Consider the following 17524-nt stretch of genomic DNA (forward strand, 5'->3'; position numbering starts at 1 on the left):
GTTAACCCGGTTAATTCAGGGTTAACCTGTCTATTTTTTTTGTTTTTTTTTAATGTTAAAATTTTTTTATTTAGTTATCAGACTTTTATGACATGGATTCCGGGTTTAACGGGTTAACCTGGTTCAACAAGGTAACCCGAAGATTTTTTTTATTTGGTTTAATTTAGTTTGTTAATGTTAAATTTCTTTCTATTTAATTATCATACTTTCATGATACATATCCCGGGTTTGACTGGTAAACCTGGTTTCACGAGTTAACTGAGTTAATTCTAGGTTAGTCCATCAATTTTTTTTTTATTTAGTTATCAAACTTTCATAACATGAATCCCAAGTTTGATGGGTTAACCTGGTTTGAAGGGTTCACCCAGTTAATTTAGATTTTTTTTCTTTTTTTTATTAATTTTTCTTTTTATGTTGGTTTTTTTTTGTTTTTTTTTAATTAATTTATTTAATTATTATATGTTTATGATATGATCTTGCAGCCATATCCACGTCTAAAACTTTTGGATTAGCAGATGCTAATCATGAATATAGAGAAACTCCACCCCCTTTTTACATAATGCTAATTATTATTATAATTATTTTTAACAGCTACGCTAGTTTCTGACTCTCTAACCATCTTTAATAAACCAGATTAAATCTCGACCAATATATTTCTTTCCTAACAACATGCAGTAAAATCTTCAAGTAAAGCAATCACCAGGAGAGAATGCCTTCAGCCAAACGAGTCCCCCTTCGTATTCTGACAAAAACAGCAAATCTTCTATACACTTGATCCTAATTATATCAAATTAAAGATTTGAAAATAAATAAATGTAAGGTTAAGAGATTGCTTGTCAGCTGCTAGGCAGGGCACCTGTCCTCAAAGACCCAAAACGTCGTTTATTTTGACCAAAACGGTAGGTCCAAAACACCCTCACGTACACCCAATTTCATAGCAAAGCACCAATAAAAAAGAAGGGAGAGAAATTCAGTTTTAAGAGTCAAAATTCTAAAATTCTAATCGAAAAAGAAAACGCGAGGAAACAAAACGAAAAAAAGAAAACCCAGCGAAACAGAAAGCTAGAAACACCACCAGGGAGGGGAGAGAGAGAGAGAGAGAGGGGTCACTCGCGATTCTAAGCCACAGTCCGGTCTTTGTCCTTCTCTACCTGATGTTCGATTTCTCTTTAAAAGCAAAATTCTCGATTTCATTTTCTGCTGTCTATTGATTATTAAATGCCGTACGGGATCAAAATTCTCCATATATACGGCAGAAACTCCGATTCCGGGATTTTATTATTAGGGTTTAGTTTTAGTGCTTGATTTCCTGAAGAGCGAGCGAGAGAGATCGATAAATAAATAATGTTATCGAATCAATTGCATAATGGAATGGAGACTGCGAAGCTATTGTGGTCTCGGATTCCAAGCTCAGAGGACGGTGAGGTTGACGGTGTTAGCATGTTGAGAACCAGCAATGGAAACACTGCTGAGAGTCTTGACTATGAAGTTATCGAGAATCAGGCGTATCGATACGAGCAGGTTTTTTCTTCTTGTTTTAATTATCATTGTAGTTTGATTTATTTTTTATGTTTTGATTAATTGTCGGTGTCTTTATTTTTGTTTTGGATCTGATAGGCGCAAAGAGGGAAGCTTTATGTTGGATATCAAGTGGTAGTTAAATGGTTCTTAGCTTTGCTCATTGGTATTGGTAAGGTTTTTTTTTTATTATTATTTCTTTTTTCGTTTCAGTTTTATGAACTTAGTTTGATGATGTATTAGGTTTTTTTTTTAAAAAAATAATAGCAAACACAATTTTAATCATTGAATAAATAGTAATGTTTTCCTGGATTTTAAATTAAGTACAGCTCGTTGCATGATGTTAATTATGAGGTTTTTAAAGATTATTTCTGTGATCTCAGGTACTGGATTAGCGGCTGTTTTCATCAATATATCTGTCGAGAATTTTGCTGGCTGGAAGTTTTCTTTGACGTTTTCAATAATTCAGAGATCATATTTTGCTGGATTTGTAATATATGTATTAATTAACTTGGTTTTAGTCTTTTCATCTGTATATATCGTTACGCATTTTGCACCTGCAGCAGCAGGTTCTGGTATTCCAGAAATTAAGGGTTATTTGAATGGTAAGCCGGAGATCTCAATCGAATTTCTTGGTATTGTTTGGGTTTGAGCCTTTTCAACTTTCATGTCTAGCAGTTCTCATTTCCTTTATGTGTGCAGGGCTTGATATTCCTGGTATTCTACTCTTCAGAACTTTGATTGGAAAGGTGCGATAGTGCTTTCGGGAAATAAATTGTCTTTTGTGAGATTTTCACCCTGCCTTGATTTTGACAGTGTTACATTTTTTATTTGTAGATATTTGGAAGCATTGGTTCTGTGGGAGGTGGCCTTGCTTTAGGAAAAGAAGGTCCTCTTGTTCATACTGGTGCTTGTATTGCTTCCTTGCTTGGACAAGTAAGAACTTGATGCATGGAGTGGGATATGTTCTTGAATTGAAATCTTGTGTTTCAGAATCTTTTTTTTTTGTGGTTCTCCATCAACCCTAGTTTCTTTTTGTTAATTTAGGGTGGATCTACAAAATATCATCTAAGTTTGAGGTGGCTTCAAGTTTTCAAGAGTGATCGCGATCGTCGTGATCTTGTGAGTAACAAATTTCTCCTAATTCAGGCAGACAAAAGCTTACACTTGTCCACTTATATTGTGTTTTTTTCTTCTTTTTCTTATGTATTCATCTTTTGGAATATTGGAGAAGGATGCACTATGAATGTTGTGTCAGTTTCTATTTAACTTCCTCCTCCAATGATAACTCTAAAGTTTTACTTGAAATTATAGGATAAATGAGTGCGAGTGAAAAATCATTAAGTTTTTCTTCTAGTGTTTATAGCAAGTCTAGGGGCCATTGTACTGTGCAACCAAGAAATTGTTGATTTGAGGATTGATAGCAGCCAATTCATTCACAATGGTTGAAGGCCAGGGTTGCTTCATAGGTCTCTTTCTAGTATCCATTTCAGCAGACAATAACGGGATATGAGCAATAAATGTGTATATATTGCTCATATTCAGTTATGTGGCCTTAGTTTTTTTGCTGGTTAAGGAAAGAATGCTTTCTAAAAAAGGGTGTCAATATCATGAAGTAGAGCTTTATCTGGGTACTTGTATAGATGATGGAAGCGTGAATCTTGTTTTATGTTGGAGAGTTTGATACCATCATTCTAATCCCATTACATCATCTGTAACTGCCTTTGGAGAGTTTGCCATTATCTTTTTATGTTGCTCTGGTATATACCAAAATGTTTTCAATATGGCCTCTTTATTTTTTCTAAGAATAGAGGTGGCGAGCCTCTTTATTGTGTTCATTTTTCATTTGTCTAATGTTTTGAAAAGGTGACCTGTGGGTGTGCGGCTGGTGTTGCTGCTGCTTTTAGAGCTCCAGTTGGTGGTGTATTATTTGCTTTGGAAGAAGTTACATCCTGGTAAGACAGTTCTGTTCTTGATCATGCTGCTGAGAAATGCATTTGTGCCAACTACAAACAAGATTCCTTTCTTTTGAAAAAAATTTGTGATATATCATTGCATTTCATGTGCACAAGCATGTGTTCATGTGCATTTTCCATTCATGTATATGAATTTGACCTGCATTCATGTGTTTGATTCTCTTGTGAAAGTTCAGTTGATCTGTCTCCTTGAATGTTTTAAAAAATTAAACATCTCTGCTGTGCCTTTGAAGGTGGAGGAGTCAACTCATGTGGCGTGTCTTTTTTACCTCTGCTGTTGTGGCGGTTGTGGTGCGTACTGCTATGGGATGGTGTAAGAGTGGGAAGTGTGGGCATTTTGGCTCCGGTGGTTTCATAATATGGGACACGTCAGGGTTAAGATCTAAGCTTTGCTGTGCTTCTTTGGTAATCCCCGACCTAAGATTTTAATGATTATATAAATGCTTTATAATTATTTTTTTGACAGTGGTCAAGAGGACTATTCTTTTGGGGAGTTACTTCCAATGGCAGTTATTGGGGTTATTGGTGGTCTACTTGGTAATTTCCTATTGACTAGCCTTCATACCTTGCTCACGACATGGCAGCATTTTTTTATTTGGTTTGCTCTAATTCTTCTCCCTTTTACTAGGTGCGTTATTCAATCAGCTTACGCTTCATATAACCTACTGGCGACGGAATTATCTGCATAAGAATGGGAACCGAGTGAAGGTAACAGAATAGGATGAATCTCAGAAGTCATAATTTTTTTTTTTAGTATTTATGCTGGTTCTTCCAAGATTGTGATGTCACCTAATGCTTTACATTTTGTCCCTTTCTTCACTCTTAACAATATTGTGACAGATTATTGAAGCATGCCTCATCTCTGTTATTACTTCAGCTATTTCCTTTGGACTACCACTTCTAAGAAAATGCAATCCATGCCCTGAATCAGATCCCGACTCTGGCATTGAATGCCCAAGGCCCCCAGGGATGTATGGAAATTATGTAAATGTAAAGATCTAGCTTTATCAGTCGATATTTTCTTATACGCATGAAATCTTTTTTTTTGCCAGCCTTCCTATAAATTTCATGCAAGAACTTCCGTTTGCATTCACACTTACATATTTTAATAATTACTACATTCTTTGATCTTTCAATAATAAATACATATTTCCCTGCTACTTTGCTGTGTGGGAAAAGAAAGGTGAACAATGAAAAACTGAAATTTTGTTTCTGGTTTGAAGATGAACTCGAGAATTATACACGTTCATATTTTATTTATTTTTTCAATTAGATTTTTCTATTTTCTTATAAAAAATTCAGGAATTATACTCAATTGTTTCACTAAATTTTCACCACAATTTTTTTTTGGGTGGGGTAACCCACAGTTTGATGGTTTATTTTGTTTGCTCATTAGCTTAATAATTCTCATGATCATAGCATAATGTATACCTCATGATTGTAAGACTTGTTGATACTTGGAACATCCAGCAACAGTATATGTTGGTGTTTTATTTCTATGTACTTTCTCAGGGTAATGTTGTTTAATTTCTTGCCATTTGCAGTTTTACTGTGGCAAGGACAAGGAATACAATGATCTTGCAACGATTTTCTTTAATACTCAGGTTTTGCTAGAATTCTTAAAAAGTCATTTTCTTCATTTATTTATTTATTTATTAACGTGGTATTTTTATGGTCTACATTCTAATGAATTTAGTTGGCTATCACAGGATGATGCCATTAGGAATCTGTTTAGTGCAAAGACAATCCATGAGTTCAGTGCCCAGAGTTTATTGACGTTTCTGGTAGGTTCATTTTTTTCCGACTTTGTGTTCGAGAAGACAAGCCCATGTTGTTTTTCATTTTTCTAGACTAATGCTGTTGAATCTCGAGTCTTTCACTAGAATCCACTAGGATAAACTCTTGATTCTGAAGAAGCTTCCATGAGTCGACCTGGAAATCAAGGTTGCTGAGATCCATAGAACAAAGAAACATGAGAAGATCCACCTCTTAACTAAAAACTCAATTCTTCAACTCCCAAAAATATAATCACACAAGCATGCTTGTGTAGGAATGTAAGCCATAAAAGTCCTAAATAAGCTAGTACTTTTGATTAATTATCACTGCGATAGTAATACCATATCATAAATAATAAATTTCCTAAATAATATCAAAATCCCAAAATTAACTATATCCTTAACTGCATCGTCGATAATTAACTTATACTGTTGCTTTTGCTTTTTTTGTTTCAAGTTCTGATTTGAAAATGGCAGATATTCCTTATCTAGTTTCATGCTCTATAAACTCAAAACTGACTGCCTAGGGCTCCTACGTGGACATGAAAATTTATGCAATTAAAAAATTGTTCTTCTTTTTACGGGTTGATGGGAGAAATGTCAGAATGAATGCTTCTACAAGGACATCACTAGAGGAGCAATATATTATAAATGGAATCCGTAGTCGAATAGATTAAAGCATCTAATATAATCAAGGAGGCATATGCTGTCCAGCATATTGTTCAAGCCCTCATGCATCTGTTTTGCAAGACATGGGTTTTAAATATCATCTGTTTTGACCGCCAAAGACAAATTTTGTTCCTTCTCACATGGTTGTTCGTGATGTTCCATGGCATTGTGAAGCTTTATTGTTTGAAGTTGTTTTTCAATTTTTGTGGGAGGATGCCTTAGTCCACTAGCTTCCCATTTCTTTATTTTCTACTATCCAAACAAATAGGCTTGTAATTCAATCTACCTTCTCCTGGTTTATAATTTTCGCAGGTTATGTTTTATACTTTAGCAGTGGTGACATTTGGTACTGCAGTTCCTGCTGGCCAGTTTATCCCTGGAATTATGATAGGCTCCACGTATGGGCGCCTGGTTGGCATGTTTGTTGTTAATTTTTACAAGAAGCTCAACGTTGAGGAGGGAACGTAGGTTTCTCATTTGGTTCAATGAAATTTTTACTTATTAGACATCAAGCATGTAGAAGATTGATGATAGATCTTGGGCATTCATCTTTAGCATATTGTCAAAACCTGTCCTGGTTAAACTGTTTTATGTGTGTCTGGACAAATTTTGGGTCTTCCAATATTCCAGTTTTTTTTTCCTTGCTTTCATTCCCTTCTTTTTTTCCATTGTATTCTTCACTTAATATGTTTTGCTCCAAGAATGTCCTTTGCCTTCATCCATACAATGCAAACTTGTTGGATTCTTCATTTGTTTCTGAAGTGTTCTATATGCTTCTTGGTGGATTTCTAGATATGCACTGTTGGGAGCAGCTTCTTTTCTTGGAGGTTCAATGCGAATGACTGTCTCTTTATGTGTAATTATGGTTGAGATCACAAACAACTTGAAACTTTTACCTTTAATCATGCTTGTTCTCCTGATATCAAAGGTATACCTCTCAATTTGCTTTGTGTATTTGCTTATGGATGCTCTGTGAATACTAAGACTTTTCTCACTGCAGGCTGTTGGTGATGCATTCAATGAAGGTCTTTATGAACAACAAGCACGATTGAGAGGAATTCCACTGTTGGAATCTAGACCTAAATACCAAATGAGAAACATGAAGGCAAAGGAAGCTTGTGGAAATCAGAAGGTGATTTCAATGAAACGCTTGATATTTCTGTCTATATTTAAGAGGGTTGCTGCTTTGGAAACTCGTGTTATAACTCAAAAGAAGCACATGTTTTAATTCTAACAGTATTGACCTTTTAACTACTACATGGCCTGGCTAATTGAAATCTGGAAAGGTGTCACTAAAGCTTGTCACTTGTAGTCGATGCTTTGAGTTGCATGGAGCCTTCAGTAACAGCCAAAAAAAGAACGTGCCATCGTGTGGACAAATTTGAGCAAGGAAGGGTGAAGTGTAATTCTGCACATCTATGAAGATGCTTTGATATTCTTTGAATAGAAATCAGAATTCAAAACTGAGAAGGGTTCGGGAAGAGTAAAAGCAGTCAGTTTTTACCAATAAAAGATTGAAACGTTGGTCTAACTTATTGACTATCTCTCTCTATTCTTTTCTGTAAATTGTTCTCAAATCGTGGCATCCTAAACTCTGGAGCTTTTATGAATCCATTTTATGGGAGAATCTATCCAGTTGTTTTAAATTGAGGATAGAACTTTGGAACTTTAGGGGGGGGGGGGGGGTAGTACTTGGACAGCCCCGAGTGCCATCCAATGTTCTTCAGGACTTTCTGCTGACCTTAATCCTAGAACAACACTTTCTGCTTTCCTTTTTCCTTTCTTTGGTTGTATTGCATGCCATCCTGAACTCAAGGATTTTATTTTTTTGTTTTTTTAAACTTTGTAGGTTGTCTCCTTTCCCCGTATTGTTAAGGTTGCAGATGTTGTTTCTATTTTGCAGAGCAACATACACAATGGCTTTCCTGTAAGCTTTGCTTCCATTTCTCATCTTCGCTTGTTTACACCTGAGATGCCTAAAGTTTATTTTTACTGTTTACTCAGGTGACTGATCACACGAGAAATGGGGAAACACTTGTAATTGGACTTGTGCTTCGCAGGTAGAACATGTTTATGTTTTTTTTATTTGTTAGAAACCAAGGCAATGCACTGGCTGAACAAACTAATTTAGTATTTGGTTAACATTGCAGTCATTTGCTAGTCCTTCTCCAATCCAAGGTGGATTTTCAGCATAGTCCTTTACCATGTGATCCAGCAGGTGTATCGAAATCAATCAGGTACTTGGAGGCTTGATACCTGCTACTATTTTTGTTACCGGCATAATTCTTTATTTGGCCATCATTTTTTAACCTAATGGGTTCTATTCACTCCAGGCACAACTTCAGTGAGTTTGTGAAACCTGTTTCCAGTAAAGGAATTTCTATAGAGGATATTCATTTAAGTTCAGATGACTTGGAAATGTACATTGATCTTGCCCCATTTTTGAACCCCTCTCCATACGTTGTCCCTGAAGATATGTCTTTAACAAAGGTGTTGGTCTTTTTCCCACCATTACTAATTTATCTGTTTCATTCCTTTGTCTTTATCATATCATCCAACAAAAATTGCATCTTGTTGATGGTATAGGTATATAATCTTTTCCGACAACTAGGGTTGAGGCATATATTTGTTGTTCCTCGTGCATCTCGGGTAGTTGGAATGATTACAAGAAAGGACTTGCTGATTGAGGTGTGCTAATGGCATTTGTTTCTCTGTGGTTTTCAATTTTAGTGGACTTTATAATAATTGAAGTTATGTTCTGTACTGTAGGATAACGAGGATTCAGCTAATGTGGAGCTCCAATCAACTAGTGTAAGGTCTCTATGCTGCTTTTCTTGTGTTATATTTGTTAGCTATTATACATGCGTGAAGAACTGAATTTGATTAGGGTAATATAAGTTTTTCTTTATGCGGATGTTCCTTCCAATCAAATGAACATAAACCATGGTCATGTTGCCATGGCAGCACCTTGGCCTTGCTGATGCATATGGTCACTGCCAATGGTGAAGTTTTTCCATTCAGCACTTAATTTATGGATGCACAGCAATCTTCGTGGAAAAATTTACATGGCAGACATCAAAGAAATTTGTTTGTTGTGTCTGTGACTTGGAACTCGTATAGTGATCACAACTCTTGGTGTTGATGGGTGTTCAGTTCTCCATTATGTACTTGAAGGCTACATTGGTAACTGCAGTATCCTGTTCAAACACCTTGACATGTTGAAAGCTTTTTCTTCTTTGTTCTTATTCCGAAGGCAACTAATTGATTTATTGGGTGGATAACCATTACTGCCATGGTTCTGGATATAACTGTGCACTTCTGGCTTTCCTCTGGGTTTTTTTTTTTGTTTTTTTGGCCACTATATCAGAAGTAACGCTGCATGTATATTTTCAACCTTCTGATCTTATTGTTTAATTGTGTGGTGGCAGAGGGCACCGTCAATATAGGATGATCTCGAGGAATGTGGATGTGGAGCGCCCTCTTCTTAATGGTCTTCTAGTTCAAGATCATATGCTTGGTTGAAATTATTGTCCGACCTTCCTCTTTGGGCATGCCTGGTTCATTCTGCTGTCCAATCTTTCTCAAAAGACCGACTCCATGTAGCTTCCTCCATTTTTTACCTTGTGAAATCAGATTGTTTCCTTAGCTTCATCTCCATAAAATCATCCTAGGTTATAGGTTTCAGTATGGTTCATTAATTTGTACCCCCTTTCATGCGGGGGATCATAAACCACACCCATCTAAATTTTGTACATCTGATGATAATTGATATGAAGAAAATTCAGGTGATGATGAGAAACGAAGTTGCAGAGAGAGTGTTTTTATTAGCGGTGAATTGAATGTAGTTTCTAATTTACCAAGACATCATTCACAAGCTCAGGTTTGGAGAGGAAGACAGTTCAATTTAATTGAGTCAGGTAAAATTGGGAGGTTCGGTGCGTTGTAATTTTTCTTTGGTAGCGCGAGAAGAAAAAAAGGAACAAACGAGTACAGTGAAAAATTCTAATCATCTGAAACGGAACTCACCTCTTCGGAATCCAATCAATTTATCAGACTGCTCAAGAATATGAAGTTAAATCTGCTATGCTCACGAAGTCGTATACTGTGTCTTTTAAATAAAAGCATGGAAATGCAGCCGTTAGTGCTTACGATAGTGAGCTGTGTCTAAAGGTGGATGAAAAGGGCTTCTCGAAGTGAAAACCGACCAGGGACAACAAATTACCCGTACCGTACCACCTCTTCACCCTCTGTTCTGGGAGGATTTTCACGAACAAGTTGAACTCAATGGAATGGTGAATTAGTAACCTGCGATGCTAAAAAAAAAAAATCAGCCCCTACAGTTTGGGCCTAGAGCAGCACAAAAATAATAATAAAATATTATTTTATCTCTTCAATGTTTGTTTTACATGTTTCAAGAGAAATGTTATTTTACCATTTCTCTTGTGAAAGGGATATTCTTACATGTATTGCAAAAAAATACTAAAATACTATTCATTGCAATAGTATTTTTTTTCCATTAGTTTTTTTTTAAAAAAAAATCTATGTTTTTTTATTTATTTTTTATGAGATTATTATAGTCATATGATTGATGTTATGAGTTTGGTGAATTCATCCGAGTTAACTCGGGTTATTTTTTTAATTGATTTTTTTCAATTTCATCTTTTAATAGTGGGTTAGTTAAAAATTGTTCGGGTTGTTTTTAATTGTCAAGTCAATCGAGTCATATCGGGTTGTTAAAATAGTTATGTATCAAATATATTAATATATAATTAGCTTTTCTAAATAGTTTTTAACCATTTGAGTGCATATAAGTAAAAAAGTAATATTTACACTAAATAATATTTTTCATTAAAGAAGAATGAAGGGAGCTAGCACGGATAGAAGAAAAAAAAAGCAAGAATAAATGGGATGTTGGAGCCACACTAGAGTTTTGATGAAAACACATGAGACATCATCAGAAAGATTTTAACGAGATTAACACTAGGAAAAGCCATCATCAATAGTGGGAAGAATTTCATGTGCTGCGTTACGATAGCTTGTCCACACTCTAGTGCAAGTGATGCACACACGAGCAATTTTTTCCCTCTTATTTCATTTTAGTCCCTCCACTTCATTCCCTAATTATTGTACAATTCTCCAGTTCAATGTCCAAAATTGAATTAGGCGAAAAGGAAAGGAAGTGTAAAAAAGGGAAAACCACTATGCATCTTCCACAAACATTGTTCATCTCCCACAATTACTCTCCTGCACAAGGGACTGGCCTGCACAACGGAATGCTCTCCTGCTAAGAGATTGCATGTCTCCAAAGAGGACACCTACCTACCTTGCTCGTCAATCACTTGTGAGTATCAACCTTCCATTAATTATACAATAAGACACTATAATCAATAACTCAACTTTTCAAGTTATCTGAAAAAAAAATAACAATTATTCTCCATTATTATTTCACTCTCTGTATATAAGCTGAGGTGATTGAGATTTATAAATACATCGAGTTTCTAGATAACAATAAATTTAAATCATTCAAGAACTCGACACTAGTTTTCTCAACAACACAAAATAATCACACACTCCTTACATTTCTCATCCTCCTCTTTCTTATATATTTTTTTCTCCTTAAAACCAAGCCACAAAAAAAGCTCATATTCAAGCCCAAGCCTAGTCACTTCAGTTCAAGATACAATCGTGTAAAATCCAATCTGAAATTTTCACGAACATATCAGTAATTGTGTCTCTATGCACGTATGTTTGTGGTGAGCATGAGCATTGAAAAGTTTTAATATGTTAGTTTTGGGTCAGAGGACCTAGCGGAGATCGAGTCCTATACAGGGGGAATAAGACAACTTGTATGTACGGGAGTTTGCATCTAATTATCACGGGACGTTTAAGGTTGAACTGTCTGATAGGAAAATAAGATTTGAAGGGCTTATTTCAGAAGTCAGATTATAAAAAGGTTGAACTATATATTTGCCCCTATAAAGTCTTTGGTATTCCACTTTTACCCCTATGGTTTAAATTCATCAACATTATCCTCGAAGTTTTTTCAGAAAGTTCCAATTTTAACCATGGTAATTTAATAGCTAATGATGAACCCGCGTTTTCAATTTTCTGTTTTGAGTTTTCTTGTATTTTTATGAGATATTGCCACACATATATAGGAATTTGAGAGGACAGAATGATAGACTGAACAAAGTAGAAGGAAAAAAATACAGAGATCATATTTCCTAGCTATTTAAACAGTGAAGGATATCATTGAAACTTTCATAAAAATACGAGCATAATAAAAGAAAGCTTAAAACCACAAGGGTAAAGGTGCGGAACATTGGTGAATTTAAAATAAATTTACGAATGAAATAAAATTTATAATTAGATAAAATAAAAAGCTAATGATGAGATAGGTGTAACAGGATACACAATTATAATCAATGAACATTTTGTAATCTTATTAAAGACACAATTAGTAAAATTAATATACTTACAATGGCTTGGTACAGAGTAAGTGCAGCTTTTCTCTTTTTTAACACAAGAAAATTACAACGGATCGTCATCTCGAAACAATTAGTCAAGTTATAGAAATAATATGATAATTTTCCACAACATAATAAGAACGCTTACCAGAAGGTAACTTGAAGACATTAGCAGGGTATGTCCAACCACAGGACAGTTTCTGGTTGGCTTCCTCTTTTCATGGGAAGTTCAAGAGTTTCTGAAAGATGGGTTGGATGTCCGAAAAATATAATAAAGATTCTTTTACTCTTTTTTTTATAAGAATATCGCTATTTAAATATTTGAATTCTTTCTCTCTTTTTTTAAGTAATTATTGATAGTTATTCTTCAATATCATAAGAAATTATCCTCTTTATTTAAACCCTGCTGAGTTACATGTTTTAAGACTCTAATTGACTAGGCCCTCCCTCAGCACACGGTTTCTGCATATCCATTCCTGCATTAATATATATTTGATCAATTTTTCTTTCTCGACAAGAAATTATATAAGTGTTGTGAATAAAAGAATTGTAGTGGGAAAATAAAAGAAAGACATACAGAGAAAGTAGGAAATTTCGTTATAGAATATATCTCAAATTAATTAACATGAAACAATTAGAATATATCTCAAATGTCTAGCATTCCTACATTTAGTGCGATGATTTTATACATCTCTCATATGATTTTGTAAATTACCTCATTTATGTAATGTCATTGCTAGTAATATTTTTATGTATTGAATTTACCAAAGAGAGAAAATGAATCAGGTTTTGTATTCTGCAGCTCAATTATAGGCTATCATACAATTATTTTTTTAGGATTGCGAAATTACAAAGATACCATTCCAAATTGACAATATGTTAATAAATGTTTTCCACGGAGCATCACTTTAGGCATCAAATTAATATTTCATCTACTTAATTGATTTGCCAAATTAAAAATAACCTAATATGAACAATTCTTTTTTAAAAAAAAAGTAATTCTCATAAATATTCCATGAGAATAAAATATCTAATTTTATTAATGTGTAGTTTTTATATAGTTTTCCTGAAATAATTATTACTTTATTTTTGCATATAGATGCATAAAAATTATCAAGATATATATACACACACACTTAATTTTCAAATCATGATAATTTTTTATTAAGAAAATCATTTTATTAATTAAAAAATATTTTTTATATTTAAAAAAGGAAATACACGAACAAAAAAGCTAATTTTAACTTGAGAAGTTTTGACAAAAATTCAAAAGAAAAAAACTTTTTGTCTAGACAATTTCTTAAAGAAACAAAAATATTTTTTATGTTAAATTAAATGCAAGTTGTTTTCTGCTTTGTTATGAAAATAATTTGGCCTTTATAGTACTACGATGGATTTCATATATAAATTAAGTAAAACAACTTATGTTCACACACCAAAAAAAAATTAATGAAAAATTTTAAATTCTAGTCGTTAATTAAAATAAAAACTTGCAGCGTATCGTTGACTATCCATAAGAGCATATGTACAATACCACCTAGGACTATTAAAGAGGTGTAAGAATTTTATCCAAAAACCTAGTCACTATGTTTTCCACGGAGGATCCGCATTTTAGGCATCAAATATTAATGTTCCGATTACCTAAAGGAATTGATTTGCTAAATTAACGAAACGTTTCCTTACATATACTAAATGTATCTCTCGCCAGCCTACAAAAGCCAAGCAAGAACCTGTAATCCTTGTCTACACGTTTCATTCTTTACTTTTTGTAATTTTTCACTTGATAAGTTCATCGAGAAAGGGAGATGACAGACAGTGAGAAGCATGATCAGGATTTCCCATCAAAATTCACTGTTTATGTGGTCATATGTTGGATTCTTGCAGCTTTTGGTGGCTTCATGTTCGGATATGATATTGGAATTTCAGGTATGCAGTCTTTAAGAAAAAGAAAAAAAAAAGAGTTAAACCTAATACACTATTACGTTGTAATTTTTAACGAAGAAAATAAGGAGTACTTGTAATTGCATGTATATACGACCAAGGTATTGTGGTGGTCTGAGTAACATGGTTTTTAGAACATGGCAATTACATTACCCTCTTTTTGTACTCTTCTCTTACTATGTTTATTGGATACTGGGACTCTTTATTTTCTTTGTATGAGAAATTAAAATTAAATACACTGACACTTGTAATGCAAACATTTCGCTACAGTACTACAGTATTTTCCCTGTTGAGCGCACGTCCTGTGCAGTTAGTTGTTTAGAAAAATCCAGGTTTCTCTCCTGTTCTGGAAATGAATTTGTTTAGTGTTGTAGTCTCTGATGAAGAGAATAAAAGCAGCTAAATCAGAATATGATAAGTATTTCATTCCGTTTCATTATTTTAAAAATACAGTGGGATCCGGCCTTAAATGTCATAAATTCATGTGGTAGTACTACTAAAACTCTCTGTAAATAAAGCACATTTTTCAATAAAAATTGGACTCTATATTAAGGGTATTAATAAAATGATAATGGTGCCTTAGGATGATATATATACATGTATATTTTACCTCTGGTTAAAGTGAAATTAAAAAATCTCCAAAAATTGCTTCCATTTCTTATGTATGACCATGTAGTTCTTTAATTCAGTGATTTTGATTTTTTTTCCATTGAATGAATTTGGAGTCACGTATCTTATTCAGGGTATAAATAATGATACTGAATATTCGTATTGTTAAAGACTGTGTATATAACACTTCTGTCAACTGAAAATTTCAGTATGAAGTTAAATTCTCTTATCCTAGAAAATGGTAAGATTGAAAGGTGATGGCCGCTCTGTTTTCAGTTCAAATCAATTGTGGGTTATGCAGATTGATCTAAAGCAATGTACATGATGATTTTGTATCGATAATCAGGTGGTGTGACAGCCATGGATGACTTTTTGATCAAATTCTTTCCTACTGTTCATGAAAGAAAGCTTCATGCCAAGGAAAACAATTACTGCAAGTATAACGATCAATATCTTCAACTTTTTACATCTTCGCTCTACCTTGCTGCCCTTGTTTCGAGCTTTGGTGCATCAAAGGCATGCACCAAATTTGGCCGAAAGCCGACAATTCTTGTTGCATCAGTATTTTTCTTGTTTGGAGCAGCCGTCAGTTCTAGTGCTCAAAACATTTGGATGCTAATCATTGGCAGGATTCTCCTTGGTTTTGGGGTAGGATTTGGCAATGAGGTATGCATATTTGAGAAATATTTTGTTTCTGAGTTCTTTCTAGTCGATAAACTTTCTTCTCAGAATATTGTTTTGCAGCTTTATTTTAAATTGGTGCCGCATTGGGTAGGTTAATGAGAACCTTTTGCAAAATACTGAAAAACTTTGCAGGCGGTTCCTCTGTTCTTATCAGAGATAGCACCAGTGGAGCGTCGGGGGGCTGTGAACATCCTGTTCCAATTCTTTGTTACAGTAGGGATATTCTTTGCAAATCTAGTCAACTATGGCACTTCGAAGATGCATCCATATGGATGGAGAGTATCCCTGGGCCTTGCTGGTGTGCCAGCTGTGTTCCTGTTTATAGGATCCATAGTCATCACCGAAACACCAACAAGCCTAATTGAACGAGGAAATAAAACTGCAGGGCAAAGCACGCTCAGGAAGATTAGAGGAGTCGACAATGTTAATTCCGAGTTCGAGCAAATTAAAGCTGCCAGTGAGATAGCCAGGCAAGTCAGGCATCCATACAAGAAACTCATGAAGCGCTCTAGCATGCCCCCACTAATTATAGGCATCCTGTTGCAAGTCTTTCAACAGCTTACAGGAATCAATGCTATAATGTTTTATGCACCTGTCCTGTTTCAAACCGTTGGATTCAAAAATGATGCTTCACTTTTGTCAGCTGTGATAACTGGAATTGTAAATGTGCTTAGCACATTGGTCTCCATCTTTTATGTGGATAAGATTGGGAGGAGGGTTCTGCTTCTTCAAGCCTGCGTGCAGATGTTAATAAGCCAGGTCAACATTCCTTTCTGTTTGCCTTTAATTTTATTGCCAAATCTGCTGGATTATACTTGTATGACGTATTTTGCAGTTTATCTGTTTTGCTGAATGAAAAGTTTCTGTGATGCAGACTGCAATTGGAGGAATTTTACTAGCTTTCTTGACAACTACAGGCTCACTTACCAAATTACAAGCAGCTTTTGTTGTGGTGCTGGTGTGTATGTTTGTCATGTCCTTTGCATGGTCCTGGGGTCCTCTTGGCTGGCTGATACCAAGTGAAACATTTCCTCAAGAGACCAGAACTGTAGGGTTCGCCTTTGCAGTTAGCTCAAACATGCTCTTCACTTTCCTCATAGCTCAGGCATTCTTATCGATGCTGTGTCATATGCGTGCCTTTATATTTTTCTTCTTTGCTGGCTGGATTCTCAAAATGGGGTTGTTTGTGTATTTCCTGTTGCCGGAGACAAAGAATGTGCCTATAGATCTTATGGTTGAAAGAGTTTGGAAGCAGCATCCGGTCTGGAAAAGATTCATGGATTAATGGTAATCGTAATTAAGTGGTAGAAGATAAAGTCCAATGTGAAAGAAAAAAAAGTCAAATAAGGCAGTTTAAAGATTTTGGTGTGTACGTATTCTGATTATACCTGTTTGGATTTTTGAAGCTTGAAGGCGTCTCCTGGAAGTAGGCATCTTGAATTTATGTTTCTACTGAATGCAACTTATTTTATTGAATTAATGATGTTTTTTTCTTAGTTTGGTTTTGGGAGGACAGATGATTTGTGTTGAACGAGGTTCTATCTCATTTGTGATTGGAATATGTATGGAACTTGAGTTTCGGAAATTACAGCTTACTTTCTTGAAAACCAGAAATTACATTTGCCTTGTGCCTAGCCATCTGCTAATATATGTGTCTGCAAGAAATGTGAATTATATTAACGGTAGTTTGCTTATTTGAAATTAAAACTTTGAGCGGCAAAACAAGAGAGACTTTGAGAAGCAGGTGCGCCGCCCATCTCTATACACCAGAGATCAAAACTCACACCATGTTCTATCAACTGCCGATAGGGTCTATCATATGAACTCATCCTTGTACCAGGTTCAGAGTTCAATCCAAACAATTGATTAAAGTTTCTAACAAAAT

The 17524-nt window shown here is 34.8% G+C and overlaps 2 protein-coding genes across 4 annotated transcripts; both read left to right on the forward strand.

The window, feature by feature from the left end:
* Positions 1-963: 963 nt before the first annotated feature.
* Positions 964-9737, forward strand: LOC133697147 (chloride channel protein CLC-d). 3 transcript variants are annotated; one of them, XM_062119534.1, is made up of 23 exons: positions 964-1521; positions 1618-1690; positions 1902-2123; positions 2221-2267; positions 2356-2454; positions 2566-2640; positions 3385-3473; positions 3728-3862; positions 3961-4031; positions 4123-4202; positions 4335-4484; positions 5039-5098; positions 5204-5278; positions 6251-6402; positions 6731-6866; positions 6939-7070; positions 7788-7865; positions 7943-7998; positions 8089-8175; positions 8272-8428; positions 8525-8626; positions 8708-8754; positions 9367-9737. In XM_062119534.1, the coding sequence occupies exons 1-23, from the start codon at positions 1345-1347 to the stop codon at positions 9458-9460; spliced, it is 2394 nt and encodes a 797-aa protein (XP_061975518.1). In that variant the 5' UTR covers positions 964-1344; the 3' UTR covers positions 9461-9737. The 3 variants fall into 3 exon arrangements, with proteins under 3 accessions (XP_061975518.1, XP_061975517.1, XP_061975519.1); XM_062119533.1 differs by having other exon boundaries at positions 965-1521; positions 3728-3868; XM_062119535.1 differs by having other exon boundaries at positions 965-1521; positions 3728-3868; positions 8708-8749; positions 9367-9583.
* A 4473-nt stretch (positions 9738-14210) lies between these two features.
* On the forward strand, positions 14211-17269 carry LOC133696763 (sugar transport protein 8). The gene is made up of 4 exons (XM_062119039.1): positions 14211-14331; positions 15302-15621; positions 15772-16398; positions 16514-17269. The coding sequence occupies exons 1-4, from the start codon at positions 14211-14213 to the stop codon at positions 16922-16924; spliced, it is 1479 nt and encodes a 492-aa protein (XP_061975023.1). The 3' UTR covers positions 16925-17269.
* Positions 17270-17524: the final 255 nt, after the last annotated feature.

This window comes from Populus nigra, chromosome 6, assembly GCF_951802175.1.
Source record: "Populus nigra chromosome 6, ddPopNigr1.1, whole genome shotgun sequence".
Classification (NCBI taxonomy): domain Eukaryota; kingdom Viridiplantae; phylum Streptophyta; class Magnoliopsida; order Malpighiales; family Salicaceae; genus Populus; species Populus nigra.